Below are 27,046 nucleotides of genomic sequence, written 5' to 3' on the forward strand. Positions count from 1 at the left end.
CCTACCAACTGGTCCCTTCTTCTCGTCAAGTTGTGCCACGAACTCCTCTTCTCCCCAATTCTATTCAATACCTCCTCATTAGTTATGTGATCTACCCATCTAATCTTCAGCATTCTTCTGTAGCACCACATATCAAAAGCTTGTATTCTCTTCCTGTCCAAACTATTTATTGTCCATGTTTCACTTCCATACATGGCTACACTCCATACAAATACTTTCAGAAACAACTTCCTGACACTTAAATTTATACTCAATGTTAACAAATTTCTCTTCTTCAGAAACGCTTTCCTTGCCATTGCCAGTCTACATTTTATATCCTCTCTACTTCGACCATCATCAGTTATTTTGCTCCCCAAATAGCAAAACTCCTTTACTACTTCAAGTGTCTCATTTCCTAATCTAATTCCCTCATCATCACCCAACTTAATTTGACTACGTTCCATTATCCTCATTTTGCTTTTGTTGATGTTCATCTTATATCCTCCTTTCAAGACACTGTCCATTCCATTCAACTGCTCTTCCAAGGCCTCTGCCGTCTCTGACAGAATTACAATGTCATCGGCGAACCTCAAAGTTTTTATTTCTTCTCCATGGATTTTAATACCTACTACGAATTTTTCTTTTGTTTCCTTTACTGCTTTCTCAATATACAGATTGAATAACATCAGGGAGGGGCTACAACCCTGTCTCACTCCCTTCCCAACCACTGCTTCCCTTTCATGCCCCTCGACTCTTATAACTGCCATCTGGTTTCTCTACAAATTGTAAATAGCCTTTCGCTCCCTGAATTTTACCCCTGCACCTTTAGAATTTGAAAGAGAGTATTCCAGTCAACATTGTCAAAAGCTTTCTCTAACTCTACAAATACTAGAAATGTAGGTTTGCCTTTCCTTAATCTTTCTTGCATTGCCTCACGTGTTCTAATTTTTCTACGGAATCCAAACTGATCTACCCCAAGGTCGGTTTCTACCAGTCTTTCCATTCATCTGTAAAGAATTCGCGTTAGCATTTTGCAGCTGTGACTTATTAAACTGATAGTTTGGTAATTTTAACATCTGTCAACACCTGCTTTCTTTGGGATTGGAATTATTATATTCTTCTTGTAGTCTGAGGGTACTTCGCCTGTCTCATACATATTGCTCACCAGATGGTAGAGTTTTGTCAGGACTGGCTCTCCCAAGGCCGTCAGTAGTTCAAATGGAATGTTGTCCACTCCCGGGGCCTTGTTTCGGCACAGGTCTTTCAGTGTTCTGTCAAACTCTTCACGCAGTATTGTATCTCCCATTTCATCTTCATCTACATTATCTTCCATTTCTGCAATATCGTCCTCAAGTACATTGTGCTTGTATAGACCCTCTATATACTCCTTCCACCTTTCTGCTTTCCCTTCTTTGGTTAGGACTGGGTTTCCATCTGAGCTCTTGATATTCATACAAGTGGTTCGCTTTTCTCCAAAAGTCTCTTTAATTTTCCTGTAGGCAGTATCTATTTTACCTCTAGTGAGATAAGCCTCTACATCCTTACATTTGTCCTCTAGCCATCCCTGCTTAGCCATTTTGCACTCCCTGTCAATCTCATTTTTGAGACATTTGTACTCCGTTTTGGCTGCTTCATTTACTGCGTTTTTATGCTTCCTCCTTTCATCAATTAAATTCAATATTTCTTCTGTTACCCAAGGATTTATACTAGCCCTCGTCTTTTTACCTACTTGATCCTCTGCTGCCTTTACTACTTCATCCCTTAGAGCTACCCATTCTTCTTCTACTGTACTTCTTTCCCCCACTGCTGTCAATTGTTCCCTTATGCTCTCCCTGAAACTCTGCACAACCTCTGATTTAGTCAGTTTATCCAGGTCCCATCTCCTTAAGTTCCCACCTTTTCGCAGTTTCTTCAATTTTAATCTGCAGTTCATAACCAATAGGTTGTGGTCAGAGTCCACATCTGCCCCTGGAAATGTCTTACAATTTAAAACCTGGTTCCTAAATCTCTGTCTTACCATTATATAATCTATCTGATACCTTTTAGTATCTCCGGGATTCTTCCATGTATACAACCTTCTTTTATGATTCTTGAACCAAGTGTTACCTATGATTAAGTTATGTTCTGTGCAAAATTATATCAGACGGCTTCCTCTTTCATTTCTTACCCCCAATCCATATTCACCTACTATGTTTCCTTCTCTCCCTTTTCCTACACCCGAATTCCAGTCACCCATGACTATTAATTTTTCGTCTCCCTTCACTTCCTGAATAATTTCTTTTATCCCATCATACATTTCATCAATTTCTTAATTATCTGCAGAGCCAGTTGGCATATAAACTTGTACTACTGTAGTAGTCGCGAGCTTCGTGTCTATCTTGGCCACAATAATGCGTTCACTATGCTGTTTGTAGTAGCTTACCCGCACTATATTTTTTATTCATTATTAAACCTACTCCTGCATTACCCTTATATGATTTTGTATTTATAACCCTGCATTCACCTGACCAAAAGTCTTGTTCCTCCTGCCACCGATCTTCACTAAGTCCCACTATATCTAACTTTAACCTATCCATTTCCCTTTTTAAATTTTCCAACCTATCTGCCAGATTAAGGGATCTGACATGCAGACAGTACAAAGAGAAAAGGTGAAGCGAGGAAGGAAAATACGGACTGCAACAGCTTGCAGAGCTGGGTGTTACACTATGAACTTCATCCCAGATGAGCAACATGACTACCCCATGAGAAAGAATGCTGTCCTCAGGGGCAAGGGCAAAGCAGGTCGGAAAAAATACATGAGAGGTCAAAGTGGTTATGAGGACATGATTTTGTTTCCTGGAGGCAGAAGACAAGTGGACACTACAATTCAAAGAGTACCTGTAATTCCTCCTTGTTGGATCTAAGGCTGCAAACATTCCATTGAAGGAGAGTCATGATGAGGAAAGGGGAGGAGCGAAAAAAGCAGCTGCAGAGTGCCAGCCTTCGAAGACTCATTGTTATTGGGCAGTCAGAGGTTGGAGGATCCTGCTCCATGAGATCTGCAGAGGCATCAGCATCCTCCTTCTGTCTCTCAGCACAGTACAGGACAGAAAAAAGGTTTGTGGTGCACACAGACATGGAGATCAGCCAGGCAAGGGTATCACATGGCAATACCATCAAAGAGGATCTCTGAGAAAAGCATTTGCCTTTGTTTGATATCTTGAAGCCTTTCTGTTTGGCATATGATGGTTCAGATGTTTGTTGGCTGGGAGGACATAAAAAGTGTTCGCGGGAGTATTCCTTCTGCTCTTTCTGGCCTGCCAGTTCTGTAGCAAGTGACTCCGCTCCGTGAGATGAAAGTTTGACGGCTTGATGCAGAGCTGAAGGAGGTTGGGACACTCCATGACACTGGGTGATTTTACAGCTGCGCTGCTGAATCTCATATCGCATGTCTGCATGGCAGTGTTCTTTGTGGAGCGAGGAATAGCAAGAATAGCACTGTGTGTGTCAGATGATAGAACACAGTGCTTCCAAGTAGCCATAAACTTGCAGGCGACCGGTGTAAGGCACTTTTTACTTCACCTGAATCTCCTGGATGGCCCGCTCATTGAGATATGAGGATCTTCTGGGTAGCGGCATGGTCGCCACTGCAATTGATACAGCGGGCAGGAGGAGGCAGACAATCACCCTTGTTAGCAAACCTACCCAGGTTACAAACTTGGCCAGGTGTCAACAAGACGTCAGAGTGTGGTTATAACAATAACACTGGTAGCAGCGCATCGGGTTCGGAATGTACGGTCAGACTTTGACAACTTCATAGCCTGCTTTGATCTTTGACAGAAGCATCGCTCTATCAAAAGTGAGGAAAAAAGTTCATGTGGGCACTAAGGATGCATCTACCTTTTTCGTCACCCAATGGATTGCAAAAACACCCTGATAACAGAGGTGCATTTGGATTTCTGGCTCAGGCAGACCATCGAGCAGCCTAATGTAAATAACACCATGGGAAGAGTTCCGCATTCGATGGCCCTCGACATGAACAGCATAGCCGTGGAGGAGCAAAGCTGCAAGCAGTTGTGTTGCTTGAGAATCAGAAGTTGGCTCCAAAACCAAAGTACCATTGCATAAACGAGAGCTGGATTTCTCAGGGCTGGCAATTGCATCAGCACCTTTTTCAATAATAAATGGATTAACCGTAGCAAAGCACTGACCATATTCAGTAGATGAACCATGAGGAACCAAGGTACAGCAAGGAGGATCTTTGAATCATTAGTCTCATTCTGTGTATGCTTAGTAGATCTGTACTGAGAAGGTGATGATTGTTTCATTGTGAGAAAATCTCCCACAATTGCCAGTGTCTCCGATTCACACCTCCCAAACTCCTGACAGAGGAACCAATTGGCAATCTGGGATGGTAACAGCATGAAGATTATGATGATCTGGAATGAAACTTATAAAACCTCACACACTTAGTAAGCGACAATGTCTTGCAATGAATAAACTCCTACACCTCGAAGTTCAGCAGGTGTTTTGGCAGTTTCAGTATCAACCCAGTCCATCAACAAACAGTTTCTGAAACGTCAACTCACCAGAACCTGAATCTGTAATTAGGTATTGATTATCATACACTAGCCAACATGCAGGCCATCAATACGTGCATGCTGAACTGGAACAATGAACGTGTGGTTATGTAATCCACCTTATAAAATTATTGCATAGAATTCTCAATCTTTCATTTTGATGAAAATACCTTTGTTAGAACTAGTGATGTGATTTCCTCATCAGTCAAGAAAAATTTGGCAGATCCTCGGGGGTCAATTTGTATAAAGTGATCTAATGAAGGTTGCTTGACCATTCTTAAATATTTTGATTTTTATATGTAATTACTCTATAATTGAGAAGTTCAAAATTGTTTTTAATAAATTTACCTTGCACCATTACTGAATGGCAGCTATTTGAATTTGTAGGCACATGACGCTTTTTTTCAATTTGGAAGCATTAGCGTTAATTTGAATCTCTATATGCTGGTTTAAGTTATAACATTGCAACTGACATGACTGTTTATTAACCAAAACACACTAAATTCAAAAATTAGTAAAAATTACCTGCAAAGATTGCTACTGAAAATTTAGGTACTCTAAAGTAGACTCAAAAATAACTGCCAAGAAGTGATTTATCGGAGTGTAGTTTTCCCTCTAATCAGACATCAAACTACTAGCCTTATATAGAGTAAGAACCTGACAAATGTTCCCTTAATTTTTTATAAATTCTTAAACTTTGAAAATTATTTTTTGTAAAGCTTGGGGCTAGTTGTCTCTAGTGGGTCTAAATGTAAAATGTAGGATTTTGCACACTTTGTACCCTATATGATAGCAAAGTAATTTAAAAATTTCAATGTTGACATTTGGCTGAACAAAGATACACATTTTTGGAAACGAGGAAATAATTCACTTTATGCTACAAATGATCTTATTTCTGTTGCCTATTTAAATGGTTTGTTGGTTCACTGCAACGAAATTTAGTTGTAACCTACATAGTTATAAATCTATATTTAGTTAGTATTTTTTTTAATCATAAAATATTAACAATAGGAGCCTTTGCTTTACTTCTCTGTTAAAAAAATTGTCCATTTACATGTAGATTTATTCTCAATGAAATAGCACATTATTACAAGTTTAAAATGATAAAAGTAAAATAATAAACAAGTGAAATTTCTCCGTTGATACGTCTTATGGAAGAGTTCAGTCCTCAAGACAAGTGTATAAAGGAGCTCAGTGGGCAGAGAAACAAGTCTGCACAGGAGACCAGTAGTTAGTGACAAGTCTGTACGTGGACTGTGTACCCCCGTTACATTTGCTGGTTGTAGTCAGTCTGTTCAGAACCTCTGCTAAGTGGATTTACATACTTCCTTGTGAGTAGAACATTTTGTGCGTTTTTGTCTTGAAAATGAATTTCAATTAACTAAAATAAGATTTAATAATAAAATAAATTTGAAACACTAATTGGAATTCAATAAAATAAATGAACAGTGCTCTATTGGACAGATTGTGAAGTGTGTCACAAAACAGTTTATGCTTGTTCCAAAAAGCTTTAATGTTAATGACTTACGAAGATAAACTTTGTTTAAATTACAAGTAACTTCTGTAATATCAGTTTGTCTCATGAGGAAAACAAATATTCAAGTACAACCACATTTTTGGGGAAAATGCCCTAATCCACTCGAAAGTGCATAAAAAGCAAATTATTAAAGGTTTGACACAAATAAAACTTGAACATTTGTCCTTGTTAAGTGCAAGTAAAACAGATTTCCGAGTGAAAATGTGATTCCTGGAAATTCCCTGTGCCCAGATTGTTATTCAAAAATATTGTGAATCCAGAACCAGGATCTTGTAACCACATTAACGACATTTATATTCCTAACAAGGAAGGTATTAGCAAATTGGATTTTGCTTGTTCTAATTTACAGGTATCCCCCTCTTCAAGAATAAAATTGAGTAGCAGAAAAAGAAAAGCAGCTACTGAAAGCAAGGTACAAAGAATTTCTGGAAAAATTAGGAGAGACTTTGAATTGTGCTTTAATAATACCGATACCATCAGTATTTCCAAAAACAACAAAACCTACCTTTAGCACGACCCAACACTGAACATTTTAGCTTAATCAAGAAATTAAAAAGTGTTCAATGGTACCTAGATAAAAAGTTTGACTTTTAAGTTTGCTTCCTGACTCATGGCCAAGAGGGGAAAAAATGGTTCATGAGCTCTACATTTCTGTTTGATTGGTTGGACTAACCTGAAAATTAGTAAACGAGCAAGGCACTCTACCAGTTTCAGGAAAGAAGAAAGGAGCAGGTATCAGGGAACAAACAAATGAAAAGACCCAGCAATTTTTTTTAGAAGGTAACGAAAACAGTGGAACGTGCCCAGGTAGCAAAGACAGCAAAAGAGTTGTCATAAATGGAGTTAAATTAACAAAGCACAAACAGCTAGTACTGCCCATTTAAATGAACTTTATGTAGCTTTCAAAAGTGCCCCTCCTAAATTCAAAATTGTGTCCTTCACCCTAAGTGGTGTATTTTGGCTGGCTTGTCAGGAACACACTCCATATGTGTCTGTATCATCAAAATGTCAAATTGACAATTTTAGGTGCAAAACTCAATGATAACTACAAAGAGTTGCTTGATTTAATGATCTGTGACACTAACAATTATGATTGAATGATGAGCTTGTGAGAAATGCCCTGCCAAAGAAACTGCTCATTAATTGTTTAACACTTACAGTGCCGAGTGTAGTTTGTAGTTGCCAACATCTTCGAACTGGGTATAATCGTGTTTTCTGTAATTTCTTACTACTGTACAGCTCACTGTTATTGGGATTCCAAAACATTTTTATGTTTATTGAACTTTTTACACCAAGTACTCAAATTTTGGAGTCAATAATTTTAAATCTGAAGGCATCAATGAAATTTCAAGTAAGTGATATTTATAGCCAGAAAAAAAATGAAAAAGAATTACAGTACTGTTATACACAATGATACTTATTATCCTCTAAAAAATATTTCCAAAACATTTGAAATAAAGAAAAACAACAATGAGCATGAGTTCAGTATACAATTTAACATTCATAATGGACAACAGTGTGATAAACTTTGAAGCAGGGGGAGATAAACAACCCGACATTACATTCGGTGCACTCCTATGAGGTGGCTTCTTCCAGCCTTCCCTGTTGAAAATTTCTCCTTTTCGCTACACACCGCATATCTCCTTTGTACTTTTTTCTTCCTCTCTGGAATGCTGACATAATTAGGGAAAGTTTTTTTTATTCGTGCTAAATTTGATGATCTGTCTGGAAAGCTCTGTCAAAACCCCAGCAGATACCACCAATCCTGCATATACTTCTCGAATAAACAGAGTTGGCAAGCTTTTTCCTTTTGAATATGTTATGCAGTACACAGGCATTTGATACTGCCATTATTATGCAATGTACAGCTAGTTTCCTCCACCACCTCACAGTCTTGTGATCCAGAGCCCCATACAATAGTCGTCTGTCAATTAGGTCCACCCCAGCTTTGTTTTTACTATAGTCAATAACTGCTGCAGGTTTCAGTTTCTCCACTGCTCCTCCTGTTCTGACACACTGCATTGTAGCTGCGTGTCTTGTGCTGATCACCTCGACATCTCTTTTTACCATTCCAGCGCAGGGTGAGCACATTCACTTTGCGACAGATCTGTTCTTTTCTCAGCTTTGCATCTTTTAGCAGTTTTGGAAGCCCTTTCCTGTTTTTCATCAATGTCCCAACAAGACTAGTATTATCGTCAGCTAATTGAACACTTTTGTAGAAACGATCAACATAAAAAGTGTGCCCTTTTCCCAGAAGCTTATTGGTCAAACGCTTTATGACACTAGAAGCACTGTTTGTCTTATCTATTTCATGGTATACCTCAAAATTCCAGATATATCCTGTTCTGGATTCAGCCAAAATGTACAGCTTCATGCCATATTTATTTGGTTTATTGACCTTATAAACAAATTCTTTCATTGACTTAGTATTTCCTCTGGATAATAAACATTTTGGAATTTCCCTCTCAATGAATTGAGGAGAGGTCCAACTGTACAAAGTGCATCAAAACCTGGTTCACATTTCATTTTTGGCATGGACAGACAAATAAAATGTTTGTCAATCTCTCTTGATAAAACACTGGACGAAAATTACAGCTTACAACAGGATCAGTACTCCAGTGGCTCTTCACGTTTGGCCTCTCACTTCTTGCCATAAGCAGCAAAATAGCAAGGATTTTTTCCATAACTGCAATTGTCACCGAGTATTCGTAGATGTAGAAGGCGAAACATAATCCTATTCATTTCCTGAAGTACCTGCACGAGCATAATTCATTGTGTAAAATTCTGGGAAGCTAATAAAAACCATTTGCAGCAACTAAATCTGAAACAAACCTTGAGTTACCACTAAGTGTCAACAAATCACTGGTTTCCAGAGTATAGATGCACACACAGAAGAAACTAGTAGGCATATGTGAAGAAACAACTAAAAAATCCAGCAGGTTTTTTAAGACAAACAGATCTGCTTTGTTGGTGCTGCAAATTTTAACAATTTTGACCAAGAGAAACTTATGTGACTCTTCAAGCTTTCCCAGCAGATGTGCTGTAAATAGTCTTCACGAGTTTGCCACCGGATCACGTGCAAATTCCACTATATTTCCTTGGAGCAACTGTCCAACATCTTCAGGTGGTTCAACCTTGCTCATGGCTAGGTAGACAGGTATCTGCACACGCGCGCAAAGAATGCGCAGCCACAGAAATCGCACATGTGCTGTGAGAGGACTTTGAAGAAAAAGCACTACAGTCACCCATTCTCAAACCCTCTTGTTTTCTGTGGTATGTGGATGACACATTTGTGGTGTCGCCACATGGACTATGTTTCTTCAGCATCTGAATTTGCTCCATCTGAATATAAACTTCACAAAGGAAGTGGAAAAAGATGGTACTTGGCTTTCTCCTGTCATCTTGGTATGAAGGAAAGCAGGTGGTACATTGGGACGCAGCGTCTCCTGCAAGCCAACACATACACTTGAATATCTGCAGGCCACAAGCTGCCACCATCCTGCACAATGCGGTAGTGCATTACATACTTTAGTTCATAGAGCACATGTGGTATCTGATCCTGAGAGTCTGTAGAGTGAAATACAACATTTCATGACAGCATTTCAACCAAACGGTTATTCTAAGAGACACACATAATGCATTCAGGCCCAGGCAAGTTTAGTCTATGGAACAGAATTAAGATACGAAGACACCCACCTCTTTGGTATTTTTGCCATATTTTGGTGCCATGTCGTCAAGAATCTTAATAATCCTCTGGAGATACAGAAATAAGTATGTTTTTCAACCATCTGCAAAACTAAGACACCTGTTGGGTTCAGTTAAGGATGACCTTGGACTGGGGAAATTTGTGTACAATATTCCTTGTCAGTGTGGGGCAGTGTATATAGGCCAGACATGCTGCACAGGACAAAAACACTGCAATGAACATCGGTATCATATACACCTTCGTCAACACAAAAAGTCGCTAATTGCGGAACACTGCCTGAATACAGAACATCGTATAATTTATGAAAATATGGAAGATTTATCCCGGCATCTTTCTGGGACTGCATCATTAAGAAAGCAATACATATCTGAACAGCTGATAATCTCAAAAACAAGGAAACAGGATTTCAACTGAGCACCGCCTGGAACCCTGCATTGGCTGCTATTAAATCACAATGTGAAAAATCAAGATTCTTTGGTAACAGGCTCATCATAACAATGGCCTAGTATGGCCATTGTTGAGTAACATCTGGTCGCACTTGACAATTGCAGCATACAGTGCATGCACAGAAGAGCCACTCTGATTTTCGGCATAGGAAGTTTGAATACGGAAAATCACTGCACATGCGCAATTTCAGTGTCTGCGCATTCTTCGCATGTGTTCTAAAAACAGGGTGTCGGTGCGCGGATACCGTCAGTCGTACCTAGCCACGAGCAAGGTTGGACCACCTGAAGATATCTGACAGTTCCGCTGAAGAAATATTGTGGAATTTGCACGTGATCCAGCAGCAAACCCGTGAAGACTATTTACAAGATAAAAATGCTGTAGTGTTCTCCAGGTGCCAGTGTACACAGATTCAGCTAACTGAAAAACCGATGCAATACACATTTTTATAACATCCAACTTACAAATTTTCCCTTGTTTGAGAATGTGTACAAGATTGTGTGCCAATTCAAACTGCTAGACTCATTTTACTGTTCGCATCACTTCTGCGTAATCTTTCATTGATTGTATCAAAATCCATGTGTGTTGTAATTGTGAAATTTCTAACATTCAGAAGTGTGGCAATAAACTAGTTAACTACGGGTCTAAACCAAAAACTGCAATTTAAAAAATTTCAGAACTAAGTATTTTCATTTGAAACACTTGTGTTCAGTCATTGTACAATTCCAAGAGAAGGTTAGAATTTTCAACACTCAAACTATACCAGTACATGCTTTAGACACGTAGTTTATTTCATAGCGAATCAGCATTTGTGGTTTATAGTTAAGACAATACATCACCCCGTAAGTTTCATTGTATATCAACACAAACGTTTGAGAATTTTCATAAGCCACCATTGTCCTTTGCATATCTACAAGCAAATTTCAGCAAATCAGCATTTATGATTTAGTTAGTGTAGTGGATTTTTTAACACAGATTTATTTTTCCCTTAAAAAGAAGTGGCCCTACAAATTAACTGAGTTTAGTAATAACTAACACCAGAACATTTTTGGAAACTAGTAATTTTTAGCACAGGTTTTAGTTAACCTGCTTCAGTTCTTATACGAAATTAGCAACTTGCTAGCTCAACAGATTAAAAGGTAATCAGTGGGCTTTAAGTTATTTGTTCACTGCCTTGTACACTGAAGCAGACCCCACTGAATGCTGTTCTGAAACAAAACGAGTCAGTTGGCATTCCTAAGCAGCTGGAAATCTCTGACTAGTGTCAGATGACTGGCAGCTGCCAAGAGTCATGTACCATCCTCCCCTGTGGATCTGTCGATAACACTACTCTACTGCAAGTTGTGTGTCAGTGGTAGGCCTACAGGCATCCTGTACATGGTGGGTGGGGACCAGAGAGGACTCAGGGTATTGTGCCAATCCACCTAACAAACAAGATCGAGGTGCTGTATTTCACTGAAACCAAGACAGTAACACCATCTGTTTTGTCCGCTAGCAGGAGGCAGCAAACGCAAAAGGGGAGGAGTGTTAATCGCCAGCAGTTCAAACGTACAGTGAATGATGGTACCTTTAAGCAAATGGCAGCAAGATACTGGAAAGGACACCAGGTACTCTTACCAGGAGGCCTCATTCAACATTTTGAAGAGGCTATTCTGGCAGCCACTGGGAGAACAACCAATTGCAGATTGTAGCACACACGGGAACAAATGATGCCAGTCATCTAGGCTCTGAGGTCATTCTCAGCTCATTCCAGTAACTGGCAGGAAAGACCAACCTTGCACATGGAGCTTCAACAAAGCTCACAATTTGCAGCATTGTCCCAACTGATTGCAGCCCTCTGGTTCTGAGTCAAGGAGGGACTGAACCAGATACTTTAAGGTTCCATAACCAGCTGGGCTGAAACTTCCTGGACTTTAAACATAGTGTTGAGAGCTCTAGGTCCCCTAAATAGGACAGTACACAAGAGGCTGCTACTCAAGTAGCTGACTGCACTCCAGTTTTTTTTTTCAATTAGGAGACTCCATCCAATAACAATAGCTGCTTCAAGAAGTATCATTGTAAGATCAAAAGAAATGCCTCACATAGTTGGAAGTATTAAAATCCTAATGGTAAACTGCCAACACATTAGCAACTAAGTACCCGAATTTGAAGCTCATGAAATCAGCAAAGCTCACGTAATACTACGTACAGAAATCTGGCTGAAACCTGCAACTGACAGTGAGTTTTCTTGGGGAAAATTTAAGTGTATATTAAAAGGACACACAAATGGGAGTAGCAACTAAGTACCCGAATTTGAAGCTCATGAAATCAGCAAAGCTCACATAATACTACGTACAAAAATCTGGCTGAAACCTGCAATTGACAGTGAGTTTTCTTGGGGAAAATTTAAGTGTATATTAAAAGAAGACACAAATGGGAGATCGAGGTGGTATATTTTCTACGGCAGAAACTCAAATCCACTGAGGTAGAATCTGAAACTGCATATGAGTGATTGGGCAAGACTGTATCAGGGATGGGCATAAAATGATAATTTGATCTTATCACCCATCACTCGTCTCCTGATGTAACTGGAATGTTTAGAGGAAACCTCAGTTCACTTGATTAAGTTATCCAGTCACACTATAATCATCAGTGAAGACTAATCAAATTGGAAAACACAATTGGCAGTGGGAGTTTGAGACATTCTGTGGATGTTGACTAAATGCCTTCTCTGAAAACTGCCTAGAACACACAAAAACCGCACTCATGATAGAAACTGATCTAATGGGGGAAAAAAGAGACATGACCTTTTAGAGGATGTTCACATCAAAACTTATCAGCAACCAAGATGCAGTTGTGACAAATCTGAGGGGGAAATGTTTGACAACATCAACTTCAAACAACAGATCACAAACTGGTGAAATCTCAGGACGATACTTTGAATCTAACTGATAACTTAGAAAATCTCAAAATGCCGTATTTAAAACAATGCAAGCAAGTTTCTGAAGCACAGAAAAGAACAACTTTATGAAACTGAATACATGGTCCTAGCTGATTTTACAGGGCTGGGTCAAGGGCTATGCAACACTGCAGAGATTTTTAAAAAGAGAGAAGTTGCATTCTAAGTGACTACTTTGAGCACAACACTTCAGTTGGCCATGCTTTTCAAAAGTGTATAACATTACATCAAATAAAAATTGCCCAGGGTTGAGACACCAACTTTTCAGGTGAAAATTGTAGTCAATACAAGAACAAAAAGAATTTTTCAAATCTTTGCAACCACAAAGTAGATTTCAAGTTGGAGATCACATGGAACACACTTTCTTGCCATTGTCTGGTGAATATGCATGCAATGGGAGTAGGAGGTACAACAAAATGTAAAGTGAGTAAAGCTACACTACAAAGAACAGATAAGTTCTTTAAGAAGACAAACATCTTTTGCAAGAATATTACAGGAATTACCTACTCTAATCAATAAACAAAAAGTTACAGGGATCATTGTGTCAGTACAATTTCAACACCAAATGACAGTGCCACAAGTGTGTGATTATCAATGGTAGCTTGCACAAGTTTAAATAATTGGTTTGGAAAACAAATGTTTTTGTCCATTTTTACCACTCTGCTGGCCCCACAACATTTAACAAACTAGTAGTGACACAGCTACTGGAAGGTCTCATTCTACCACACACTGAAGAAATAAGTGTCCTTAATGATTCTTAGGATTAGGAAGCACATCTCTAAAGCATGTTAATTGGAAATATTTTAACTTTGTTAAGATAATATAAATGTATAGTTCAGTAATTTGTGTTTTTGCAATCCATTATCACACATGAATGAAGCAATAGCCATAAGATCAGTTTCTGTGTAATGCGAACTATTTCCTCACTTTCAAAAATTCATTCAGTCAAATACCAATGTTGAAATTTTTACATTCAGTCCCACCAAACTTAAGGATTTTCTAATTTCAAAACTTTATAAAATATTAGGAAAACATTTTTATGTTCTTGCTCTATAAAAAGCGGAGAGAAAAATACAAATAGTCCTTGATCATTAGGTCTAAAAGGTGAATTTTCTAAATTTTCAGTACCAAGCTCTAGAGGTATTTTAGCCAGTTATTTTTGAATTTAGGTTATTTTGGGACTTAATGTTGTAGAGGAGACTTTTCTAAAAACAATCATGTCAACTGCAATGCTGTAACTTAGCCCAGTGCAGAGATTCAAATTAACATCAATGTCTCCAAATTTAAGAACTACCATGGACTTACAAATAAAAATGGCCACCATTCAATACAGGTGCAAGGTAATTTTGTTATACTTGTTCCAAACCTCTCAATTACAGGATAATCTCATAAAACCAAAATATTTAAATATGGTCAAGCAACCAACTTATTTTTATTGGATCACTTATCTTGAATCCTTGAGAAGGGCAAATCAGTGCAAAAAAAAGCACTAGACTACCACATACACAAATTACAAAATGTTAGAAACAATATGCAAGACCACTCCAAACAGCTGTTTCCATTCAATAAGCTAAACAAAAATTGGTCACTACATAGTTTGAACACATACCAACATAAATGTTTAGGGATACTTTAATTAAAGTACTTTGTAATGTTAAGAATAAATGAGTTAACCACAATACTGAAATAAGATGTAGTGATTTATCTTTATTAAGGTACTGTATGCAACAATAAATGTGGAAAACTGTCAATGACACCTCCAACATTGTTAACTGTAAAATTTCCTTCATCTGATCACTATTTCACATATTACTGAATGGGACCCCACACCAAATCAAAGGCAGAAAAAATGTAAACATTGACATCACTAAAATTTATAAGGTCAACTAAAATCTATCAATGGCCAAAAATAAATGAATAGACAAATTTAAAGAAATTAACTCCACATGTTCTTTGGAAATTTTTATTATTAACGATCACAATTACAGTTCTCTTCACGATGTTTCCATTGCAGTTGCTGCAGCACTTTCTTCAGTATACTTTCCCTTCTCTTTTCCAAGGGCAGCCAATCTGCCCTTCGATCTCCTGTCTATTATCTTCTTTCGGTCCTTATCCATCTTTAGTTTCACAATTACTGTCTGGATGAGGAAAAAATAATTTTAGCCACTACTCAGCTATGGAATTTTTTTTTAACACTGAAAGATTTGGTCAGAGCCTTAATTTTCGCCAGGAAGCAAACTGGTCAGAAGCATCAGCTACTTTTAGGAGTACCCTAAGAGCAACCAGATATCTTACTGGCCATATTTTGCTTCATCTGAGAATGGTTTAGATCATCATTCAGCAAATTACAAAAATCAATGAATGTGAATACAGTAAGCAATGAAACAGGTAACAGAATGCAACTAAATTGCTAATTTCATTGAAATACAATTGCTCACTACATCAATCTTATGTAAATACAGTCACACTAACCTTTGATGGATGGATTCCTACATAGACACTGGCACCATTAGCCTTCTCTCTCTGAATCCTTTCAATATAAATTACAAACTTTTTCCTATAAACTTGGACAACTTTTCCCACCTGTTGTCCTTTGTAATGGCCTCTCACTACCTAAAGAAAGGAAAAGGTATTAAAATTTGTCTTTACAATAAATATGGTATCTACTGAGCAGCACACACATTTAAATACATGCTAAGTACAATCAATGTGAGAACTGCATACATTCAGTATGTGTGAGCATGATAGTAAAGAAATTATTCTTTCAACACAGCCTTCTTAACAGGTATTTGAATTAAGCTTTAGAATTCACTTATTCCAACACCTATACAAACCAACATTATACTGATTAGAAATCAAACCTTAGAGAGACCTTAACAGAAAAAAAGGACTTTCGTATATAAACATTAGTCAACAAAAGAATTTCAAGGAAACAAATCCATCGGTCACCACTGATATTGAAAACCCTGAGTGATAAAGTGCTACTTTGAAAAATGTGTGCTTGCCTGCCACTCAACATCTCATTTATTAATCAAGCCATAATGTTATTGCAGCTGGGAGTAAGTGCATTTGAGTCAGCTTATGATAAACAGGGACATGATGAGCCACTTTATATATAAGCACAACTGTGTTTATATCATTCACATTGTGATGTGTTTTCATCAGTCCCCACTGCACTTTTTTACTGTTTCACTACCACCACATGTTTCCAATAATACACATCATGGTCTCAGTACTATTGTTCAGAGGTCATCTGTTTTCAAACAGTTCTTGTGGTTCAAGTGATTTAGATGGTGACCATACTTTGTTCAAGTTGCAATTTAATGATGTGTGTGCCATATTTAATTAGTCTGGACCCAAAATTCTACACAGCATACATCAAAACAGTTTTCATATCACTTTTTAGATGTCAAAGTTCAGAAAGTTAGTTCTGCAGTTTCAAGTTGAAATTAATTTGCCTCATATCAGCATTGCTACAGGATATTTATTTTGTGGAGCATCAATAGTAGCAAAGGAACTCTTGTTACAGGTTATTTAAAACTTATTTTTGATGTGTATTAATCCTTTCTTACTATTTTGAGTAAAAGAAGAACTCAATGCAGTCAGAACAACAAAGTGGAAAGAGATTTCCCAGTTTCATTTTCCACCAAGGAATGTGGTGGGGCACAGTCTGATGAACTTGCAGTACATCAGCCAGTTCACTCCCTAGACTTGAGTCTGTACAAGTCCAAAGGCTTCAGCTGATATTTTGTTTTCCAGCAGCCAATATTACGCTCATTAGAGTAAAGAGATCATGACATAACCATTCCAAACAGTCTACTGCAGATGTGCAGGTGCATTATCATTGACACCTTTACATTACTCAAATGCATATTTCACACTTCTTGCTGTTTAGTCACCAGTGGTACTAGTTGAAACCTGTATTCCCACACTGTAGTCTTGAGGCTCATGTACTGTGCCACCTCCATTAGGCATATTTTGATAACATGCCTATTCTGACAAATTTGCCAAGATTGTCTCATTTTGGTAAAATAAAATTGTTCTTTGGTACTAATTACACACAACACACACTCCATAATACATGAATGGAACAGGAAAGAACCATAATAACTGGTATAATGGGCTCTCTCAGCTTCCAGAGTATAATGTTTATGTAGGTTGCTACAGAATGGCTACAAGATGTCAAGTTTACCAAGGTATGGCTAGTGCTATCAACAGCAAGTATATTAATGAATGGGAAACAATTTTTATTTGTAACACCAGTCACTGTAGTATCAGTTTAAACACTTTGGACCTCACCTGAGTACACTACTGGAAAGCATTATCTGCATGTCTCAATTTTTACACCACACTGGCAGACCTCTAGATTAAAGTATGGTATTTGGCACCACCACCTCCCCAGTCCTGTTTATGGTGACAATTTGTAACCACAGTGTGTATGCCCAGACTCTCCAATTGATTCTTTCCAATGCAATTTGTCGACACACATACGGATACTATAAAAGGAAAGAATACCCCACAATAGCGAAGTTGCTAATTTCTTTAAAAGAAAGAACTCTCAGGGGGAAAACATTACTTAAGATGATATCAAAAGTATTGGCTTTCCTTTTTAAAAAGTTAGATGGATGATAGCTATTACTAGAAAAAGCTATGTTGTTGCAACTCTTACTATTTTCTTGCACAAAATTGTAAGAAATGACATACACTCAGTCATACTGTTAGACGAAACCTATGTCAACACTGGAGAATTTTGAGAAATGCTGGACAGATGATACTCCCAATAGCAGCAGTCCTCAGCCAACAGGAAGATCAAGATTGTGGCCCATGCAAGATCTTCAAACAGCTTTGTGCCTGAAGGACTTCTAGTTTTTCAATAAAAAAAGTGACTCATGAAGATATGAACCACCCAGTTTCTACAGTGGTTTAAAAATTTGTTTCTAGAGTTTAGTGTTCCGACAGTTTACGTGATTGACAATGGACCGTACCATTCCATCATTTTAAATAAAACTCCGACCACTAGTGACCGTAAAGAAACTATGGTGCAGTGGTTGCAGGCAAGAGACATTGCTGCAGACATGAGCACAACAAAGCTGCTGTCATACTCGTGAAACAAAATAAGCCTGGGACACCTAAATACGTTGTAGATGAAATTTCCAGCGAACAGGGTCACTATGCTACCACCTTATCACTGTCATTTTAATCCAAATGAATTGGTTTGGAGTGATGTGAAGGTATACATTAGAAGCAACAAGATTTTTACTACAACAGAAGTGGAAAGACTGCTACCTGAAGGTCTTGCTACTGTAGACAGTACCTCACGGAGGAAAAAGTAGACCATTTGCTGAACTAGTAAAAGAAGCACAGACTATAGATGGCATTATAAATGGAAACAGTTGTATTTCTCTTAGTGATGATTAAGACAACAGTCTTGGCACCGATTCCAATGATAGTGAAGAACTGGATGGAATTGTGACATCGTAAATTGGTGAGTAAATGTATACAGAATTATTCTTCTCTCTGCAATTGGGCAAGCTATGCATGTTTTGCTTTATTTCTATGAGTGTGGGTAGTGTATTTACATTATTATACAACATTTTACATGCAGCAATACTGTAGCAATTTGGAACGACTTCATAGATATTGTCATTAATGTCGGGGTATTTTTATTTGCCGATTTCAAATACCATCAAACACCTAAGTCTCCAATGTCGTTCTCTCCATTGTTAGAAAAATGTACTTTGTTGCACTTACGTATGAACACTGATTGTAGCTTACATTTACAAATCGTACTTTGGAGATGCGGGCCTGTGCGGTTGCAGCTATTGCAACCTTGCAATCGCAGTGTACCCAACCAAACGCGAGCTGTCAAGTGACATGTTTCACCAGCCCAGGTATAGTATACAACGAGATGTCGGCCAAGCATAAAGTCATCAAGGCATGGAAGGCAGCCTGTGGGAAGTTATGGTTGCTGAGATTAAGGCATTGCAAGAAAAAACCTTAAAACTAGTTACTGAATCTCTTCAAACTCTCAGCGAAATTCCACAATGACAACACTTTTGCCGACATATCTTTTGACCTTGTTACCTAACCCCTGTAGGAGAGAAGGAAAAATTTCCCATTTTGAAAGTGAAGGTATTGGAGGTTAGTGAGATCCTTGTTTTTCAAGCTTAGGATTCATATACACAGATTTCCTCTAAAAATCTGTTTCACGGAATATAATTACACGTTACATTTTCATATATTTTGAGATGCAGCATTATCTTTAAGAACATAGCAGAAACCTAATAGTATTCGAGAAGAAGGCTATGAGATCAAAAAGCTATGCATGTGCTTGGGCTTGTGTCTTTAGAGCAAGGTATAGACCACTTTAGAGAGTTACTAGAAGAAATTTCTGTGACCAGTTGTGACTTGACGCGGCCATCTATTGGCCAATATAAACAGCTTTCAGGTAGTCACAACCCACTCCAACTAAATGAATGTCTCCACCAAAAGCATTTGCATGACCACAAATGATTGTTACTCCGAAAATTGAAATGTGTACTTACATCTGCTGTTGGGATCTTTATTGATGTAAATACAAATGACAACTTCATTTTTGTTTGAAAATGTTTAAGCCATTTTTACTTCCTAGTGCAACTTCTGCACTTGCAGTAGCACAAAGTGCAGTTTTTGGTGTCACCAATGCTAGGGTAGGAATGGCTTGTTCCTCAACAGCTCTCACCTCTGTAGTTCTACATGGGGGCTCAGCTTGCTTTGTGTGTCTTTCAGAAATGGGCCAACGGAAACTGTATATGCCCAAAGATAATGAAATTAGCAACCCATATATTCACTTATGTTTTCAAGGAAGCACTTTGATCATGTTTATGATTACTAATATTTGACACTTTGGTAGATCATCCCTAACTGAAGACCTATCAATTCTTGGAAATTCGAGAAACACCACACCCAAATTATCCTTGTTGAAACAGGGTGGTGAAGATTGGTTTGTGAAACACTAAACTGCATGAACACCTGTACAAAGTCCATATTTTTACACAGTCCAATTTAGCCACTGTCAAATTATGATGAAATGATAAACACCCAGTTCCCAGGCAGAGAAAATCTCCAACCCAGCTGGGAATTGAACCTAGGATCCCATGATCTAGGGGCACCAATGCTAGCCACTACCACAAGATCCAGACATTAAAACAGGGTGAAACAGTTCTGCAAAAAACAATTTGATATAGTACACAGCAATGACATGCAGCAAATTCTACAATTTTTATGACAACATGCCATGAGAGATGTAGGGTCAATGTTCCAGTTCCAGCCATTACCCCACTTTTGATGTCAATTTATAAGATCCTTTTGAATACCAATCTACTTTACAATAGCTTATTATCAACATGAAATATGTTATGCAATTTTTGTTTCTTCTTGTTTGAAGCCAATATTGTGAAAAGGTCTATGATGAAGTAGAAATTCAGAGTTCTTCTTTAAGCAACGCACAATTGTATTTTCATATTTTACCTATTAACATGGGTTTGTACTTACTAAAGAAAATGTTTCTATGCAAAACTCAATGAAATGACTACAGCATTGTGGGCCAGGAGACCACTTGGGGAACTTCGGCTGCCGAGGGCAAGTACTTATTTCACTTGATGCTATATTAGGAGACTTTTATGCAGCAACTCATTGAAAAGTCACATCTGAAGCTCAAAGGCCACATAGCAAACAATTTTGAAAGAATTTTATGGCTTTAAGAGTTTTGTCACAGAAAATGCTGAATGTTAATGGGACTCCTATTACACCGGAAAAATAAATTGGTTCAGTATGTACATATCCTTAAAAAGGATGTCACAATGACCCTAAAATTTTAATATGGATGAAACCTTTTTCTGGCACCTAAATGGAAACTAGAATGTTTCTAGGCGAATCATTACATACTTTCAGTTGCTTGTCTTGCAGTTCCCCTAAATTGCTATAACTTATCTACTTTATGCATGTGTTTTCATATGGCAATAAAAGAACAAATTACTACCTAGAAAATTGATTCTGTAATTGTATACAGTCTAAGTTATAATACAGTAGCCAAAAATAGGGAATTAACTGGCCATAGCTACAGTGAATGTTACCAAACATTTTACTTTTGATATAATTTAAAACATTTGTACACAGCTGTGATGCATTAATTTTGAAAAAGGATATTTTGAAGTTCTTTGTTAACTTTTTTCCTATAGTAAACCTACAGCCTATATATTTACCTTTCCTTACAACAATTAAGTTTACGTTCGATCCTACAACCCAATGGTAGTGGAAGGGTTAATGAAAACTATGTTATAAACAGCTTCACCAAATAAATGCTATGGAACATTTACTGTGCTAGAACACTACAATCTGCCATTTACAGGTAACTTACAAGAAATTCAACTATGCCAAATGAAATCACATAAAATTAAAATATGTCTTATGAACAAATTATTTTATTCCAAATTCCTGACTCATTTCAACTCATCAGCAAATTCCAAGTAAACGTGTACAGCTCTAGCTCAAGTTCTCAGACTGCACAGTGAAAGTTACATAGTGGACCTCACCCTTGAATTTTTCATTGTTTAATTCACAGTATACATACTAGCTTCGTATGAGCAGTTGCCAGCGGGCTCGAGCGCATGCGCAGAGCCGAATTCACGTATGAGCAGTGCCTTCCTCCCACTTCTTGCTACTTTGAGCATGGCTGTTTGGTGTATGAGCAGTAGCAGCAAGTAGCCAGAAGCTACCTGGAAAAATTTTCCTGGCGCGTCCAAGCTGCCAGATTTGCACATGCGCAGAGCAAGCCGAGTTATAGTGGAGGGGTCCTTTCCCACGTGACCGTAGCCGTGTATAAGTTTAGTGTCTTCATTTGCAGCTCCCCACGTCAAATGAAAACAAAATATTTCTGTGGCCAGTAGCCATGAAGTGACTTAATATACATTCTCATAACCATGAAACACCAAAATAAGTTAGTAGTTTCAATTTTCTTATTTGATATTTCCACATTAATAGCAATCAACCATTTGTGTCTTAATGAAGACATTTGTCTGTTTTATACATAAATTTGCTTCAGTTAATTTTTTTCCGGTGAGGCAGTTTATTTGAAACGAAGTGTTTCATTCCACACTATTGGCTACTTTCAACCTCGTTCAGTTTAAAGTGCAAATTTTTATTTTCTGGGACGAATGACGTTATACCATAATAAAGAACCAAACATGAGAATACAGTACGGGACCTCCAAGAAAATTGGTATCAAGAGAGCCACATGGAAAGCTGAATATCAGGTACTTCAGAGTCCACCTGGACATAGAAATGTGCAATTAGAGCAGCATTTTAGAATGGTTTATGGAATTCCGATGCTGCTGGAGTAGTATCTGATGTCCTATTCCTTTTATGACACTAACATCTCAATGCTATATACATACGAACATACGTAAACATTGACTTGAAGTTAAGTAGGCAAATTTGGTGAGTAGTCTTTAACTAAATATTTTGTTTCAAATATGACAGCTGTAGCAGAATTTTATAGATCTGCCTTCTGTGAAAGTATTTTTCGATCACAAGGCACTTGTCTAGTACTTCCTCTGGGCCTGAAGTTATTTCTTAATTTGTGTTTACATCTTAAATTTATAGAATGCCATTCTATGCTAAATTTTAGACTGGCAGCATACCATGTTTTATCATTCTAACTCCCCACATGGCTTCATATTTATTCCTAGGGTAGAATATAAACTGACAGTTTTACAGTTTCTTTGCCTCACAGACAACCATGTTAATTTTTTCACATTTTGAAATAGTCATGAAATTTCTTGTCCTTTATTCCGGTGTAAGCTACACAAGAAAACTTTTTGTTGCAAGTAATTTGTATTCCATCCTAGTAGCTTTTTGCAGTGCTGTGCAGATGTAAACCTGTTGGAAATGCTCCATAACAATATTGCAGAGTACAAATTTAAAAATCTGTCAGTTACCTCTTAGCAAAATTTTATGGTACTTCAAGCTTTGCCAAGAACTGCTTCCTTATTTGCATCCTTTATCTGCGTGGGATATGATAAAGCAATTGCTCTAAGTACAACTCAGTATGTCTTAACAACATGCCACACGAGCTGTACAGCTACACTCGGTCATATGATGCCCCACCAGAAATACGACGAAAAGCGTATGAGCAGAGCAAGCACGGGCTGCCTACGTCATCGTAGCTGCGCACACGCAGTACAGCCTGTTGTCTGGCACTTTCTGGTAACAGCTCAAACGAACCTATTATCAACTACAACCATATTACTCACCAGAAGACTTGGTCATGCTGTAACAGCTTTTAGCACTGACACTGCAGACTTATTGTTAAAAGTGAGTTAAACATAGCACAAATGGACAGACTACACAACTGATCAATGTAATACAATGTTCACATAACTCCACTTATTGGCTTCTACTCCAATTACCTTACAACCTAACCTAAACCTCACATAATCATCTTGGTATTGAAGCTCTTTTTTTCCGTGTTTGCTTTAACAATATATATGTTTTTGGATAGGGTCCGCCTTTAGCAAAACACAGTTTTGTTTTATAACCCAAACATGTTTCACTGCAGTTGCAGCATCCTCAGTGGGCTTTTATTTTCCATCTGTTAAAGATAAAGAACGTTCTTTGTTGTTTTGTATACATGTAGCTATTAGTTTTTTAAAAATGCAATTATAGATATTTGAAAAAACACAAATTATGAAAATCCATACCTTTTTACCACATGGTGTGGTTTTTCTGACGCCTTGTGTTTCTACAATGACCGGCAGTTTGTCATCGAAGGTATAAGTGGTTGCAGATGACAAACTGTCGGTCATTGTAGAAACACAAGGCGTCAAAAACCACACCATGTGGTAAAAAGGTATGGATTTTCATAATTTATGTGTTTTTTCAAATATCTATAATTACATTTTTTAAAAACTAATAGCTACATGTATACAAAACAACAAAGAACGTTCTTTATCTTTAACAAATGGAAAATAAAAGCCCGCTGAGGATGCTGCAACTGCAGTGAAACATGTTTGGGTTATAAAACAAAACTTTTGCTAAAGGCGGACCCTATCTAAAAACATATTCTAAACCTCAGAGCTACAATACAGATGTCAAGATTTTAAGAGGGAATCCACTAGCACAGTAATAAGCTGCATGACCTGTGTCACATTTTGAGGACAAATGGCACACACTAACCCTTATACAACAAGTTAGGGTGTATACTTTTATAAAATATTGTCCAAGAAATTGGGCCTTAACAGAATGTTCAATATGTATGTCCTCTTCCAACAGAAGTTACCAGGAGTAAAATCACATGGTATTTTGCACAACTGGTTGTACCCTTATCTTGCACGCTGTCCCAAAATGTAATACTCTGCCAAATTTATGAAGACCTCAACACCAATGTATTAGAAACTAATGCAATTTACACGCAATCCCAACGTAAATCACTGCCCCCCCCCCCCCCAAAAAAAAGCTGCACACACATTCCCATTGGTTCATGTACAATTTGTGAGTCAGCAGCAAGATTTCTGCTTTACCCTTAAAATTCATCTGCATATTTCCGTTATTCTGGTTATGTAGAAACAAGAAATACTTATGTGAAACATTGTGGCTGCAACTTACAAAACAGTAGCAGTGAGAAAGTTAATGCCCCCGATTTCGATCTCTCAAACTACCATAGCTATAAAAAGACAGGTCCTGTGATACTTTCTCATACAGTTGGAATTATTAATGAAGATAATGAACGCTTGTAAGCAACCTTAACTATATGTCCCCATTAATGCTAGCAAAATTGTTTAGTATTTTCACAGAAACCATTATCGTAAGAAATCCAAATGTATTGTTAGAATAAGCAACAAACTGGTAAACACTCCCTCCTGCAACAAGGTCGCTTGCGAGTTTATAGCAAGCAACAAATCATTACATTCATAAAAGTTTTAAAAGCAATGAGTTAAACATTACCTGTACTTCATCGTCTTTACGAATTGGCATCGTACGAACATTGTACTTTTGTCGAAGCTCTTTCGATAAGGGCGCAGACATCAAACGTCTTCTGATATGGGATGGTGCTGTAAAGTGCCTCTTACGATTCTTCCTACGCGACGAGGACACCAACTTGTTTAGCTTCATGGTCTCCCTAGTACTGCAAAATAGTTACCTTACAGCTAAAAAAAATTAAAATCAAGAATTCTTAATTGAACAATAAAAGAAATGTCTACTGCCAGGATTCTCTTTAGCTATGGAAAATCGCCAATTACACGAAGAAGTACTAAAAAAAACGGGAAAGCATGACTTTCCGGATGTCTACAGTGACATGCTTAATGTAACATGCTCACGGCGCATGTATTTCACACTCACACGTAGTTTGTCACCACATTTGTAGAGATACATATGAAATGTTCAAAAAATGTACACTAAACATGATTACCTAGGCAAAGCAAAATACCGTCAACAAAAATGATTAAATACGATACATATCCCACATAGTCAAAGCTTACAGTCTTACCTAGAGCCTCCAGCCGAAAGGCCTTATCCCCCAGAAAACTTCCGGTTCTCTTACACGTGTTACCAACTGCGAAGCAAAGCTTTGCACAGGCATGGTATAAAGTCAAAGATCTTCAGTCGACGACACCAGAGACAATATATTTGACTAGAAGGATGTTTGAAGGTACAATTTTCGAAAGGCCCGTCCACACGCAACGATCTATCTGTGCATATGACAGCTGCGCAGACAGATCGTTGCGTATGGACAGAAGATTTGCACCAACCTGAGGTGTGTGCAAACCTGGAAGTTGGAGTTGGAGGTTTGAGCGAAACCTCTCAATCTGTGGGTTCAAACCACATCTGCGCAGACAAGTTGGAGCGTGTGGACACGAGATCGCCGCAAATCTGGCGCGAAACAGCTGTTTGCTCAGTCTAGGTTTGTATTTGTGCGCACAGGACATTAAAATGGCTGATACTCTTTAGTGTTCTCGAGAGTTTGTAAGTGTATTCATTGAAATATATAGAAACCACCCATGTTTGTGGAAGATTAAAAGCAAAGAATATAGTGACCGAGACAAAAAGACAGCAGCATACAATGTTCTAATTGAAAAATTGCGGGCAGTTGACGCCTCGGCAAACAGAGAAACAGTAATATATATTTTAAAAAAATCGTTGCGAACTGTTTACCGAAAAGAGTTATCCAAAGTTCAGAAATCTAGAAGATCTGGTGTAGGAGTATATCAAGAATACCAACCAACGTTATGGTATTTTGATATGCTTGGCCAGCTGTCGTGAGGAGAAATTGTCATTCTCATACAAGTATGTTTCTCATAATATGAGGGGTTACAAGCCTTAAGAGATAATTATAAGTTTCGACATCCATCTGCAAATAATTTCGCCAGTCGTTAGGTTCGCCCAGCAACTCTCGCAGTAAATTTACGTGAGAAAACTGCTTTCGCTTTAGCAGCCACTGTCTACACCATTCTGACCGCATTCTCTGTTTCCCGCGGTTGGTCTGAATGTTTTTTCTAACACAAGTTGCGAACACAGACCACAACAGAACATTCTCCATTTCTATATTTCAAAATAACTGAATTAAATTTTTGACTTTTATGCGGAACGTAGTCGCTTGCCACTGATATTTCTTTTCTACACCGACAGATGGCGGACTAGTAGTAGATTGGGGTTTGTGTCGTGTGAACACACCACATTTGCAGCGATCTTTTGCATGTACAGACATCTGAGCCAATGTCTGCGCATACATACAATATTTTTGCATCAACGATTACAGGTATGTTATTTAATATAATTATTTTAGAACATTCAAAAACCGAGCGAGGTTCGCAGTGGTTAGCACTCTGGACCAGCATTTGGGAGGA

The 27,046-nt window shown here is 37.9% G+C and overlaps 1 protein-coding gene across 4 annotated transcripts; it reads right to left on the bottom strand.

The window, feature by feature from the left end:
* Nucleotides 1–14,850: 14,850 nt before the first annotated feature.
* On the bottom strand, nucleotides 14,851–25,896 carry LOC126275748 (60S ribosomal protein L26). 4 transcript variants are annotated; one of them, XM_049977224.1, is made up of 4 exons: nucleotides 25,690–25,896; nucleotides 25,146–25,326; nucleotides 15,636–15,776; nucleotides 14,851–15,301 (listed from the first exon to the last, which is right to left on the bottom strand). In XM_049977224.1, exons 2-4 carry the CDS (start codon nucleotides 25,311–25,313, stop codon nucleotides 15,158–15,160), a joined length of 453 nt encoding a protein of 150 aa, XP_049833181.1. In that variant the 5' UTR covers nucleotides 25,314–25,326; nucleotides 25,690–25,896; the 3' UTR covers nucleotides 14,851–15,157. The 4 variants fall into 4 exon arrangements, with proteins under 4 accessions (XP_049833181.1, XP_049833183.1, XP_049833180.1 ...); XM_049977226.1 differs by having other exon boundaries at nucleotides 25,146–25,348; nucleotides 25,690–25,704; XM_049977223.1 differs by having other exon boundaries at nucleotides 25,612–25,702.
* Nucleotides 25,897–27,046: the final 1,150 nt, after the last annotated feature.

The sequence above is a fragment of the Schistocerca gregaria genome, chromosome 1 (assembly GCF_023897955.1).
Source record: "Schistocerca gregaria isolate iqSchGreg1 chromosome 1, iqSchGreg1.2, whole genome shotgun sequence".
NCBI lineage: Eukaryota > Metazoa > Arthropoda > Insecta > Orthoptera > Acrididae > Schistocerca > Schistocerca gregaria.

Bases quoted from the DNA above. Each gene is read 5' to 3' on its own strand.
- LOC126275748 (XM_049977224.1), bottom strand. From the start codon at position 25,313: ATGAAGCTAAACAAGTTGGTGTCCTCGTCGCGTAGGAAGAATCGTAAG. The intron at 15,777-25,145 runs GTAATGTTTAAC...TCCTTTCTTTAG, and splicing joins GTAAAGACGATGAAGTACAG to GTAGTGAGAGGCCATTACAA. The intron at 15,302-15,635 runs GTTAGTGTGACT...TTCCTCATCCAG, and splicing joins TAGGAATCCATCCATCAAAG to ACAGTAATTGTGAAACTAAA.